General features: G+C 27.2%; 1 protein-coding gene across 1 annotated transcript in view; it reads right to left on the reverse strand.

Moving 5' to 3' along the window:
- The window catches only part of LOC117173779, a 33,964-nt gene that overhangs the window by 11,837 nt on the left and 7,256 nt on the right, over positions 1 to 14,871 (reverse strand). The window contains exon 3 of the mRNA XM_033362421.1: positions 11,960 to 12,335. Coding sequence (XP_033218312.1) covers positions 11,960 to 12,335 — 376 coding nt within the window. The remainder of the gene's footprint in view (positions 1 to 11,959; positions 12,336 to 14,871) is intronic.

A 14,871-nucleotide genomic window follows, 5' to 3' on the forward strand; every position in this document is an offset into this window, starting at 1 on the left:
CTAGTCGGGAGTGGTGCTGACTGAAAACAGATGATTTGGAGCGATTCGCGCGCCATCTGTTGGTCATTCTAAGGACTTATTGAACTACCCTCGTAATTTTCACATTGTTATTACTTTCAAGCTTTAAAAATAAAATCTTGTTATAAAAACAAAATAATTTAATAGATTTATGTGTCATAAGTATGTCCAGAGATTTCTAAAACTTCAAATAAACATAAATAATAAAATATAAATAATTATATTTTTTGTTAGAAATCTCATCATTTGTTTGAAAATTCAACAATTATGTTAAAAGGTCATCCTTTTTGGTTGGAAATTTAACTATTTCGTCGAAAACTCGTCCTTCTGGGTTAAGAGATATACTATGTTGTAGAAAATGTACTTTTTGAATTAAATTTATATTTTGTGATAAAAATGTATACAGAAATCTTTTTTCAATAAAAATTTAACAATTTTCTTTAAAATCATTCATATTTTTGTTTTGAAAAGTCAACCATTTTTTTTGTAGATGAAAATCCAACAATTTTTTTTAAAGGAATTGTCTCTCTGTTAAAAAAATCATCTGTTTATGTAGAAATTCCATCTTTTTTAGTTAAAAATGCAATTGTTTGGTTGAAGATCGACAAATTTGGTTTAAAAAATCGTGCTGTTCGTTAAACATTCAACCAATTTGTAAAGAGATCACTTTTGGCTTAAAAATCATATTTTGCTGTTGAAAAGTCAACTGAAATCTTTTTGTGTTGGTAATTAAACTTTTCTTTTTATTTGTCTTTTTAAATTAAAAAATTTATCTATTTTATTTGAAATTGGATTTTATTAAGCTAAAAATTTAACAATTTTTTTTTAAGTCTTCCTTTTTGGTTGAAAATATGTTTTGTTGAAAATTCAACTATTATGTGGGAAATTTACTTGCTCTTTGAAATTAATATTTTTTATTGAAAAATCAACTGATATCTTTTCTAGATGAAAATCCAACCATTTTTTTGCGAATTAGTTTTTTTTTCTCAAAAAAATTCATCTTTTTTAGTAGAAATTTGATAGCTTTTAGATAGAAATTCAAATATTTGTTTAAAAAATCAACAATTTTGTTTTTAAAAATCGTCCGTTTTCTTTGAAAATTCAAATGTTTTGTTGAAAAATCAACATTTCGTAGAAAATTTTCTAAATTAGTTACTGATAAATTACTAAAGTATTTTTTGGATAAAAATTCAAATTTTGTCGTTGAAAATTTATCTTTTTGATTTAAAAGATCATCTGTTTTAGAAGAAATTTTATCTTCCTTTGATGAAAATGAATCTGTTTGCTAGAAAATTAATCTTCTTTGCTTGAGGATTCAACTATTTTGTATGAAAGTTTTGGTTGAAACACTTTGTTAAAAAATCATTTGTTATTGAATATTTCTGTTTTTAGTAGCAAATTGATCTCTTCTGTTGAAAATTTAACTATTTTGCTGAAAACTAATCTTTCTTAATTGAAAATTCAACTGCTTGGATAAAAGTTTAGCTACTTTGTTGAATTGTTTTTTAATGAAGAGTAATGTTTTTATTTGACAATTTTTTTTCTGAAAATTCATATTCTCTAGTCAAAAATTTAATTTTTGTATTGAAAATTCAGCTTGTGGCTCGGAGGTTCAAAAATTTAAGAGAAATTTTGTTCTTTCACGATTCAACCGTTTTTGTTTTCTGAAAATTCCTATTTTTGGTATTAAAATTCATTATTTTTGAACGAAATTTCATCTTTTTTGGGTTGAAATATCATCAGCATGTTTGGAGTCCCCTGATATAGATTCACTCTCAGCCCCAAAACCGGTACTAACTCCGGGGTTCAGTGTATTACACTTTTTTTTAATTTATCTTCTACGACAGAAAAGATTTTTTTAAATAAAAGGATCAAATTTAAAAAAATTTAATTCTTATGTGAGCTATTGTCTTATTTCTTTTATAATATATTCTGTGCTGAAAATGTTAAAAGATTAAACTTATGGTATTTGAAAGTTAGTGTTTAAAGAAAAATCGAAGAATTTTTCAAATAAAATTTTCATCCTGGGATCGTTTATAAACTATGTTACCAATTTTTGATCATTTTTGACACCATTCCTCCCCCTCATTGAAAACTGTTGATTTCGTTATGACCCCCCCCCCCCCCCCCCCCCCCCCCCCCCCCCCCGCCTTAAAGTAACGTAACCTTTATGTAAAACTCAAATCTTACGTTCATGCGGATTTTTTTCTGTTTATAGTGAATCAAGTTGCCAATTTGCCTATATTGTCTACGCGACCGTGTGATAAATTATAAACTTCGGAAGAATCAAAAATTAAAATTTAAAAAATGATTTTCAAAGTAAGTGTTGAAATTCGACTAATTGAATTTTATGTAACAGTTAATCCGAGTCTTATTCAATTTTTAAATATTTGAAAGGTGAATTTTTAACAACAAATGTAATAGTTATAATTTTAATTAAATAAAATAATTTAAAATTATAAAAAAATTTATAACAAATAGTTGATTTTTTAAAATAAATTATTAAACTTTCAAGACAAATTGACGAATTTTCTATACAGAACAGTTGAGTTATCGAATCAGAAATATAAAATTTTGATAATAATGTCAATTTTAGACCAAAAAGACGAAAATTCAAACTAAATACAAGAACTTACAACCCAAAAGTTGAATTTTCAACTAAATTAGATGAATTTTCAACAACAAAAAACGATTTTTAACAAAATAGTTATATTTGAGCTAAAAGTTGAATATATACTTAAAAAAGAATAATTTTCGACCACAAATGGAATAGGTAAATTTTCAATTACAAAATTAATTTCTCAGTAACAAAAAAATAGAATTTTTTAACAAAACATATCAATCTCCAACCGAAGAGATACATTTTTTAGTTAAACTTTAAAATCTAGTTATTGAATTTTTAACCAGAAACATTAATTTTGGAACAAAATGAATAATTTAATACCAAAAAGAACAATTTTTAATTAAATTTTAGAGTTCTAAAAAACTGGAATTTTCAACTTAAAGAGATGAATAAAAAAACCGATTAAATTACTACTAAAAAAGGACAATTATCCAAAAAATTCACGAATTGTCAATCAAAAAGTTAAATTTTTAGACAAGAAAGTACATTTTTTTTATTTTTAGAAACCTATTTGAACTTTAAAACCTAGTTGTTGAATTCTTAACTAAAAACATTATATTTTAAACAAAAATATTAATTTTCTTCCTCAAAAAACCGAATTTTTAACCAAATTCAAGAATTATTCAATAAAAAGTTGAATTATTAACTAAAAAACATGGATTTTTAAACAAAAAGATTATTTAACTCTATAGAAAAATCAATTTTCAATCAAATTCCAAAATTATTCAGCAAAAAGTTAAATTTTAAGGAAAGACATTTTTTTAATTTTTAAAAAATTAATTAAAACTTAAAACTTATAGTTAAAATCTAAACCGAAAAGATAAATTTTTAAACAAGAAGATTTATTTTCTACGGAAAAAAAAACAAGTTTTTAACCAAACTCAAGAATTCCTAACCGAAAATCCTAATCTGGAAACGTAATAAAAACGTTAACATATGTTAATATATACATAGCATGTATCATCTTAAATACAAAAAATTTCCATTACTCTCAAATCTGAAGTAATTTTTTTTCGTCTTAGTACACTTTGCGGAATTACTATATTTTATCATTTTTCTTTCACAATGTTCAAATTGTTCAAATAAACGGCAGTAATATGACGGTCGCTGCACGCCAATGTATAGAGTACGCTGGCTGAAATTTAACCTCCATGCAATAATTAAATGTCAAATAATGACGTAATTGAAAATCCGTTTAGAGTTATAAAGTATGTTCCCTGGTATATGTAATATGTATATGCAATATGTATATTTAATATGTGTCTGTAATATGTATATGTAATATGTACGCGTAATGTGTATATGTATATGCGTATGTTGTGTGTGTGTATAATATGCATATGAAAATTTTATATGTAATATGCATATGTAATATATATATGTTCCCTGTTCAACTTTAAAAATATACCCATAAAAATAACATTTTAGTCCAAATTTATAGGACATTTATGAAATATAAGAAATGTTTAGTTGGGCCAACTATTCAGTTTGTAAGATATGGTACTGCTATTTTGTTATTTGGGACAATCATTTACTTAGTTGCTGGTACTAACTGAATAGCTAGTGCAACTAATGGAATTACTGTACGAAATAATAAAATAGCTGTATCAACTAATAAATTAGCAGCACCATATATTACTAACTAAATAGTTGGCTCAACAAACCATATTTTTCCATATCCCGCTCTTCCCTAAGTATAACAAGCTTTCAGCTAAATTAAATACACATTTACAATTAACATAAAAATAAACTTTTTAACCTTTTATTTATCAATTTTAAAAGATTTATCTATAAAATTACTCAAAACGCGAGATTTTAAAAGAAGCTCGTGCAGAAATCGCCCAATTTCATACTTAATACCGATCTGGCCACGACCGGGATTCCCGATCTGGCCCTGATCGGTAGAATTCTGTGGCCCAGATTTGGGCCAGACCGATTTCCTACCGTAACGCCATCCCTATGCGCTCACAGAATTAGTGTTGAATATTGTTTTTTGATAGTGCAGTGAAATTGAAATATTATTCGGTTATAATATTTTCTAAATGATTGAAAATGCCTAAGGCAAATACGCCACGTGTTCGGAGGCACCGAAAACTAACCAGTATACCTCGAAGCGTGCGTGAGGAAAATGAAAGTAAGTAATTAAGCTCTGGGGCTAATTGAAACCTAACCTCAAATAAAGTGATCATCAATTAAATTTTATTTTTGTAATCAATACGAATGAAATTATTATAGATGGAAATATAAGTGATCTGGAAGTTAATACTATCCAACCCGTTCAATTGATGAATTTGGACGAAGCAGAAAATTTAGATCCACTTGAAAATGAATTTCCGGCTGATATCAACACAGTTTTAGGTCAAAATAGCTAATCTCCAAAAATAGTGATCTTATCATAATAGAATATGTGATCAAATCAAAAGTGCATTTCATATTTTTTTAAATAGTAAATTCATTATCAAAATACATGAAGGACACCTTTTCATAACATGAATTTCAGAATCAAGTAGTAGAATCAAAATACCAATCGATCAAGTGCTCCCAACAAGAGATCCTTACTCAACTGCGCATGCGTTACAATCGACGTCTAATTGGTTACTATTTGCGCGCAGTTTAAAATGCTAAAATACATTATTTCTATTCTTTATCATAAATAATAGCATTTCTACTTTTAAAAATGCCATTAGATAGAAATTCCTGAATCTTGATAAAAAAAATAAAAATTAATTAAATACATATTCTGTACACAATCTAAAGGATAATTGTAATTCACAGAATATGTATTTGATTAATTTTTACTATTATCAAGATTCATTGATATCGATGTAATGGACATTTTTATAAGTCGAAATGTCTTTATTTATAATAAACAATAAAAATAATATTTTTTAGCATCTTAAACTGCGCGCGAATAGTAACTAACCAGATGCCGAGTGCGACGCATGTGTAGTGAAGTAAAAAGCTTTCGTTCGGAGCACTGCATAAATATTTATGAAAAAAGTATAATTTTTCCTGTGAATGCTCAACGTTAGTACGTAAAAATCTAATTTTTCTCATTCTGTCACCTTACTTTCTATCCTGCACTTGGCTATTGTGGTTCTTGTATATTAACATCATCTTTTCTTGCACTTCCCTGCCGTAAATACTTATAACAATTAAACCCCTAATAAATATCTAATTTTCCGATACTTAACATTTATTTTCGAATCATCTTAATTTTCGCCAGAAAAATTCGATGAAAATCCTCGATCAGGTACTGATTCTGATACTGAAAATTATGCAAGGGTAGCCGTTTTAATCCAAGACAAAAATTCCCGGTTGTTTGCAGGTTCGCAAACATTTTCACGATCAATTAAATTAAAAAATTCGAACTCTAAAGCTAAACATTTTTCCACTTGCAGTAACAAAAAATAATCTACCAATTAAAGCACTCAAAATTAAACTCTCACATTTTAAACTTTTGAAATTGAATTGTAAGAGTTTTTAAATTAAAAAATGTTGTATTCAATTGCTCAGTAATTTAAACGTAAAAAATGAAAGGCTCTAACACTTTTCAATTGAACAACTTCACATGAAATGCACATAAAATGCAAAATTTAGAATTTAAAAAAAAATAATGAGTTCAAAGAGTCAGATTCAATTCTAAAAATATAAATTCACGTTATCATTTTCAAAGGTGTGAATTAAAGAATCAATGAATTTAAAAAAAATTTTAATGATATTATTCTTAACGATTTTAAGCTAAATAAATTCTCATTATTATTTTCAAAGGTGTATATTAAAAGAATCAGTGAACTTTAAAATTTTTTAAATTATATTATTTTTAAAAATTTCAAGCTAAATACGTTAAAAATTTAAAAATTTAATTTGTGTCACTTAATACTTCTTTAATTGGAAGTTACATTATTTTTATCCTAAATACTTTAAACATCCTTGTAAGGCTTCGAAATTTTATTTCAAAATGAAAAGAAAGTTCCCTATAACATTTAGAAACCCCTGGAAATTAAAAAAAAATTCTTTAAATCTTCCACATTCTTTTTTAACAATCTTGGATATCTTAAAATCTTTTTGAATGTTATTTTTAAATAATATTCCAAACTGTAAAATTATTTTCAATTTTCCTGCGAATCGTACGAAGAAGTTTTTATTCTTTCGAAACTTTTAAATTATTTGAAATCATTTCAAGCTTCAAATTAATTTTGAATCTTTTCAAAACATCTAAATGCGTTTTAAAATAATTCAATTTTTTCTATACAATTAATAAGTTTTCAATTGCTATTCGAACAACTAAATTCAACAATTTCACTTCCAAATGTAACATTTTTTTTAAAAAGAGCCATCAAAATTGAAACGTTCGAAGTTTAAAAGCTCTTCCAAATTTTAACAATTCATTTTAAATTTAAAGAAAGCCTTTAATTACAAATACATTATTGTGAAGTTATTTTTAATTTAAAAATAATTTATAAAGTTTTAGGCAGACGTTTGCGAGCGGATTTCGAATCGTTTTGTAAAGTGAATTATTGTTCCCTTTTAATACATAAATTACATATTCATTTTAAAAATAATTCATTTATATTTACTTTTAATAAAATAAAAATATTTTTTATACAAAATTCTCAACTTCAAACGGTTTTAATTTTTATTTTATTAAGTCTTCAGGACTGCATTTTGAAATTCTCAGAATTAAAAATAAAAACCTAAAATGAAATGAATGTCATCATTGAAATCAATAACAATTCAATTTATTATTTTAAAAAATTTTGAAATGGTACTTAGGCGTATTTGTTTTTTAAATATTTACAAAATTTCCGGTAAAAAAATAAAATCACTGTCATTTCCCGGATTTTCTCTATTTCAACAAATTCCTAGCCATTTTTCGGTTTTCCAGTCCAGCGGCCAGCCTGAGAGTTTTACAATTTATTTATTTTACTTTTTTTAGAAGCAGAATCAGCGATCAGTGATAATTGCATGAGCGATAAAAACACAGAAACAACAGAGGAAGCGGCTCTAAGTCATATTGGAACAATTATTGGAAATTCCAAAGATTGGGGTTTGCCATCGAAAGCAGAGGACCCTACACTAAAAAACACTTTTTTTTAAGGTTCTAGTTAAATAGAATTAACTTAAGGTCATTTTGATATTTGATAAATAATAATATTTATACTTTATAAATCTCTTTTTATTCTCGAAATGCATAAAATGTATTATTATGAGACCGATCGGGCACCAACCGAACACCGATCGGGTTTCCCGATTGGGAGTCCCGACCTGGCCCCGACCTGGGCGTGTGTTTCATCCGCGGTCTGACCCCGACCAGGAATCCCGATATGGGCCCGGCCCGGCCCGGTCTGGCCCCGCCCGAGGCCAGATCAAAATTTCTGCGCGAGAGAATATACATCTATTTACTTTATACTGTTTTTGCAGCTGAATTAGTAGATTGGATATCATTATCGCGCAGCTTGTATAACACACAGAGTGATAACGTGACACCTGGATTTAAATTTATTTTCCATAATATTATGAAATATTTTTTCATATTTAAATGTGATTGTTTCTTTTTAAACTTACTATAAAACATACACCCACCCTAAGCGCACGATTTTTATTTGTTACGGCTCACGCAATTTGTAAATTATGAAATTTAAAATTAATATTTATACAAAGTTTTTCGTTTTTATAGTATCACAATATTTTCGCTAATTGATTAAAACTGATATTTTAATTTCAGAATAAATATACAACATTTGTGCACAGTATATACAATAGGGTGGCGTACAATTTTTTCGAATTTTCATACATCGGTCCTAAATATTTCCGAATCCGCAAAAAATGCTTTTTTCAATGATATTTGGAGGTTTTAAACGCTGCTTAGCATCCACTTACCATAAGAAAAAAAACTTTTTTTTAATTCTATTAAAAATCTTCAAATTTAGGTTAATCGAGTGAAAAATCCACATAATTAAAAATATAAAACGAAGTTTACTTTGACAAAAGTGAAAGACCAAAATAATGGTCATTTTCCTTTAAAAATGTTGGTTCTAAAACCAACATTTTCTTGTTTAAGAAAAAAATGTTTTAGTCTAAAAAAATGTATTGCAAAACTTTTTGTTAATAGAATTTATCTATATTATTATAAATAATTCATCACAGAAAACATTTAAGTTTCAGAAAAAAACGCAACTTTCTAGCAATTATCTATGAAAAAATAGGTACAAACAAACAAAAATTGTTTGAAAAATTATTTTTGTTAATTGCATCAATGTAAAGTTACTCACTTAAAGAAAATTTGACAAAAAGTAGAAAATTTCAGGAAAAACCGCAGCTATCTAGCATTATTCTAAGAAAACATTTTTATAAATGGTAATAACTTGTTTACATTATTTTTTAAACAATTTTATTACAATATTGTTTGATTCTGAGAGCTTCCAATTTCAAGTTTTTCAATTTCAAACAATTAAATTTCCAGTTAGTCAATATTATAAACGCTTTTATTTAAAAATAATACAAAACTTAAATAATTTCAAATTTTAGGTTTAAAAATTTTCACTTCCTGAAGGAGCAAAAGCAACAAGGCAGCATCTTTTCCAAATCATAATTTTTGAAAAATATTTAAAATACTTGAGAACGTTTTACTGATAGAATAAGTTAGAAAAAAGACATTCCTAAATAATTAAAACTGGAACAAGAACCATTCTTTTGAAAGTTAAGAAAAGTTTTAAGAATTAAAAACAGATAAATTGTCAACTCAAAATTTTTAAACTGTGCTTTTTATTTATTTTTAATTCTTTCAGCTTTCCCTGATTTTCTTCTGTTCTGATTTGATCAATAAGAAATCTTAAGCTGCTCAAAGGATTTTTCAAAGCTAACCAAAAACTGAAATTACAAAAGAAAACCGAAAAATTAAATTATTTTAAAATATTGTAAAAACGACCGGGAAAAAGTACCCTTAGAATGTGAAAAAATTACCCCCATCCTATAATACGTAATTTTTGGTGATAAAATTTGTTTGTGAGTTTATTTTGGGGTTATCTAAAAAGTAAGTAAGTCGTTTAAAGAAGAGATGGGATTAGGTGAACGCTTACTGTCCTTCATGAATTAATGAACCACACCAAATAGAAGATTAATTTTCTACCAAAAAGGCGAATTAGCAACAAAATACATCAATTTGGAACCAAATAGTCAATAAGTTTAATAAATTTTCAAACATATAAAAGAATTTAAAAACTAAAAAAGATCAATTTAACAAAAAGTGGTATAGTTCTTTTTATTATAAAAAAATTAATTTAAAAAAAAAGTATTTTCTACGAAACGATAAAATTTTCTTCCAAATAATTACATTTTTTATAATGTTGCATTTTTCAACATTATTTATTCATTTTCAACAAAAAAAGGATTTTTGTAGAAAACGGTAGAAACCTCTACCAAAAGGATGAATTCTCAACAAAATGATTAATTCTAAACCAAATGTTTAGATTTTCAATAAACAAGATTAATTTTTACTCGAATGGTTTATTTTTAAACTAAAAAATATTAATTTTTTACAACATTTTTTAATTTTCTACTAAATTATTAAATTTGCCAGCCAAAAAGTTTAGTTTTCTTTAAAAGGGTTGAATTTTTAACTTAAAAATATGTATTTTGATACTTTCAAATTTACGGTTTAAAAATTAATTTTTAACACACAAAAAACACATTTTCATTAAACTAGTTGAATTTTCAAATTAAAAAGATTAATTTTTAATGAAAAATATATTAGTTATTGTTGGAACTAAAAAATCTTTGTATTTTAAATAAAAAACAGTTTCATTTACTAGGCCGTAGGAAAAAATGAAAAAGGTTTAAAATTAACACAATGGCTGTGGTTTTTCCGAAAAAATTAAAATCCGATTTTCTCAAAAACCCACCCTTATATTTTTTGCCAATTATTTCTTGAATTGTTGCTTTAATAAGGAAAATATCTTGTCACTTTTTTTTTTATCGTCGTGAATATTTTTTTTCTATGATCAAAAATACCAGAATTTATGCACGGAGATAGTTGAAACTCAGAAAAAATTATGACATGGTTAAGTTAATTGTTATAAACAAATTAACCTAACTAACAGTCATAAAAATATGTTATCCGATATTTCTTATTAATTTTATAAACAAATTATAGAAATAAATGCCAATTGTGGCCATTTAAAGACCGAAAGAAATCGATTTTTCTCTTAAATTTCTTCAAATTATGTCACCAGTGATGTTTAATAATAGAAAATTATCATCCATTATTTTTTATCAATTTTATAAATAAATTATATGAAAAAATGGCCAGTGTGGACATTTAGAAGCAAAAAGAAATATTTTGGTTTGTGCTAATTTTTCATAAATAATATAGCCGATGATGTTCAATAAAAAGAAATTATAATCCTATATTTTTTATTAATTTTATAAATAAATTCTATCATTTAATTTATAAAAAAGACAAAGTGTTTTTTGTTTGTTTTGCATGAATTAAGAAAATGATCTTTTGTTTTACATGTATTAAAGAAACAATTTTGTTACAATATTAATAAAAAATATAAAATAACAAAATATCACGAATAAAAATCATTGGCGTATTCATTTGAGGATAATTAGGAGGAACAAGAATTGTTTCGACCTTTAAATGCCTAATTTGTCAATTTTGTTGTATAATTTGTTCATTAAATTAATAAAAAATATCGGATGATAATTTCCCATTATTAAACATCAACGACAACATAATCTGAAGCAAATTAGGAGATAAAAGGATTTCTTTCTGCCTTTAAATATCCAAACCGGGCTTTTGCTTATATAATTTGTTTATAAAATTAACATAAATGTCGGATTAAAATTTTCTAACACCAAACATCACTGGCGACACAATTTTAAGAAAATTAGGAGACAAACGATTTCTTTCTCCCTTTATATTTCCACACTGGGTATTTGTTTATAGAATTTGATAATAAAAACATAAACATAAAATTTTAAACAAGAATAATAATCAGAAATCAGACCACACAAATCTCTTCAAAATTTAATGCTAAATTTTTCTTTAACAAGAAATCCAAAACTCCTCTGTGAGGAATGTATTTAGCCCTTTAAATTATGTGGTTAAACATGAAATTAGACAATTTATAAATATAGGAGAAAAGTTGTCATTTGTAATTAATACACTGACTAAAAATCAAGCCCTAGGAAGCACCTTAATAATTAAAAAAGTTTGTAAAACATGAAATATGGATTAAAATAAACTAAAGAAAAATTAATTTGCAGTCAATATGTTTTAATTCAGTAAAATAATATCATTTTTATATTTACATTTTTCTTTTATTGAATCTAGCACCAAAAGGCACAGGAATTGCTGTAGAAAAAGATCCATCTGGCTGTTGTACGATTACTGGCTTAGGTTTAGGACGGCGAGGTTGAATTTGTGATGGATTTATCACTCCTATAAGTTGGGACCTTTTTAGATGAGTTCGCGGATGAACGGCTTGATGGCGTGTTGTATCAAAAACATAGCCCGGCTCGGCATTTTGACGATTTCTCGGCTCTACTTGTGGAGAAACGTGATTAGGTTGAATCTTTGGATAAAGAGCATGGAGGGGTGGTCTCAAAACACCGATGCTAAAGGGTGATGGAGAAAAATTCTCGTATGGTTGACCATGCAGAGAGTTGTGCTGCTGCAACGCTCCACCTAATTCAGAAAACAAAAGATTATGAAGATCTACTCTCTTCCCTCCATTTGAAATCGAACCACAGAACTTCCGATTACTGGTCGGGTGCTTGTTCGTTAAGCAATTAGAGAATACGAAAGAAGAATCTTTTTTAGAAAGAACCCTCTCTCAAGCCAGGTGTTACATTTATTATATGAGTAATTTAAAAGAATATGTATTATCATCAAAGATGGTTACCATCAATCAGTGTAGATATCGTTCCACTGTCCATCAAAATAGAAATCAACACTTTCGATCAAGTTTACTCTTCAAATAACAGAAAATACTTGACGTCATTTTTCACTTGATGGAAAATAAATTGATTAAAACTTAAATTTTTTCCAAAAAAAGATCTAATCTCTTCGCTTCACTTGGAATTGAACCGATCGGTTGCTATTTCTTTAAGCTATTAGAAAGATCGAAAGAAGAATCTTTTTCAGAAATAAGCGCTCTCTCGAGATTAAAAAGAAAAGATGAGAGACGAAAAGATTCTTCTTTCGATCCCTGTAATTGCTTAACGAAAAAGCACTTTTGCCAATTAAAATTTCTGTGGCTCGATTCCCATTAGAACGAAGAGAGTAGATCTTGACCTTTGGAATTGACCTTAGTTATTTTCTGTTATTTGAAGCGTTAACTTGATCGATAGTGTTGATTTCTATTTTCACGGATCGTGTAATGAAAGCTACAATGCTACACTAATTGATGGTAACTATCTCAAATAATAATACAGATTCCTTTAAATTTTAGTAACTGGTCAACATTTTAAAAATAGTTATATTGATTCAAGCACAATTCGACTACTCTATATAATATAAAATTAACAGACCCCGGAATCGGGCCACTTCCTGCTGCTAGTGAAAAGATTTAAAAAGATACAAATTGCAGGATAGGAGAAGATACAACTATTGTATATTTTTCACTAGGTCACTGTGCATCCCTGAAATGCTATATTTTTCTATCCCTAGGCTCAATAATTGCTTATCTCTTTCCCTACATTTGCGTAATTGAGGACTCTTAAGTTTTTCCATCTCTTTATCCATCTATTCATCTATCAATCTATATAAAGGATAGGTCATATGGTGCGATAAAGAAGAGGAATTGAAAATGGTAGACTTTGATAGAAGTAGGATACGATAAATACAAAAGAGAAGAGAGGTTTGAGAAAGATAGAACTGAATTTAGATTGACAGAGAGATAGTAAACTATTGACCTAGGTTGATGAAGGATAGAATGAGAAACAAAAGACAGTATTGAAAAAGATAGACTAAAATTTAGATTAACAAAGAGATAGGAAAACATAGGCATTAACAGAAGTAAAATAGAATGAGATGGACAAAAATAGAAAGGAACTTAGATTGACAGAAAAATGAGAAGATTGACGTTGATAGACAAAAGATAGAATGATTTAAAAAAGACAGCGTTAAAAAAACAGACGCGAATTCAGATTAACAAAGAGATGAGAAAGGATAGAGGTTGTTAGATATAGTATAAGATCAGATAGAGAAGAGGATACTAAAAAAACGAACATTTTAATTAACAGAGATAGAAAAAGATCCAGAATATCCTTTATATTTATGAGACTTTATGAGATAGGGAAGAAGGGATTAAAAAATATAAACGTAAATTTATATTTTCAGAGAGATAGAAACATATTGACGTGGATAGATACAGAATAGGGTAAAATAAAAAAAGAGAGGATTGAAAGAGATACATGTAAAATAAGATTGATGTTAGGATAGAAAAGAACTACATGGATAGATAAAGGATATGATGAGATAGGAAATACGGTATTGAAAAAGACAGACGTGAATTTAAATTAACGAAGAGAAAGATAAACATACAGGTTGATAGACGTACGATAGAATGAGATGAAGAGGAGATTGAAAAGAAAGACGGGAATTTCGATTAACAGGGAGATTGAAAAAGATTATCATGGATAGATAAAGGATAGGATAAGATGGAGAAGAGAGTATTGAAAGGAATAGACGTGAATTTAGATTAAAAAGTAAATAATAACAGATGAAGGTAAGTAGTTGTATAATAGGATAAGATAGGAAAGGATATTAAAAAAAGATGGACATGAAACTAAGATAGCCAATACATAGAAAAAGATAGACGTTGATAGATGTATGCGAAGATGAGATGGGAAACAAGGGATTAAAAAAGATGAACGGAAATTGACGTATGTAGCTAAAGAATGGAATAAGATAGAAAAAGAGAGCTGAGAATTTAGATTGGCAGAGAGATAATGAAAAATTGACGCAAATAGATTAAAGATAAGTTGCAATGTAGAAGAAGGCATTGAAAAAGATAGTCGTCAATTTAACTTGAAAAATAGATAGAAGAGGAATAAAAATTTTTTCGTAAATGGATGCAGAATAATATTATTCTTCATGCAAATAGAGAAGAGGGTATTAAAAAAGATAGAAGGGAATTTATATTGACAAAAAGAAAGAAAAAGATCGATGTTAATAGAAGTAGGATACAATGAGATAAAGAAGAGGGGATTGAAAAAGA

This window comes from Belonocnema kinseyi, chromosome 5, assembly GCF_010883055.1.
Source record: "Belonocnema kinseyi isolate 2016_QV_RU_SX_M_011 chromosome 5, B_treatae_v1, whole genome shotgun sequence".
Lineage (NCBI taxonomy): Eukaryota > Metazoa > Arthropoda > Insecta > Hymenoptera > Cynipidae > Belonocnema > Belonocnema kinseyi.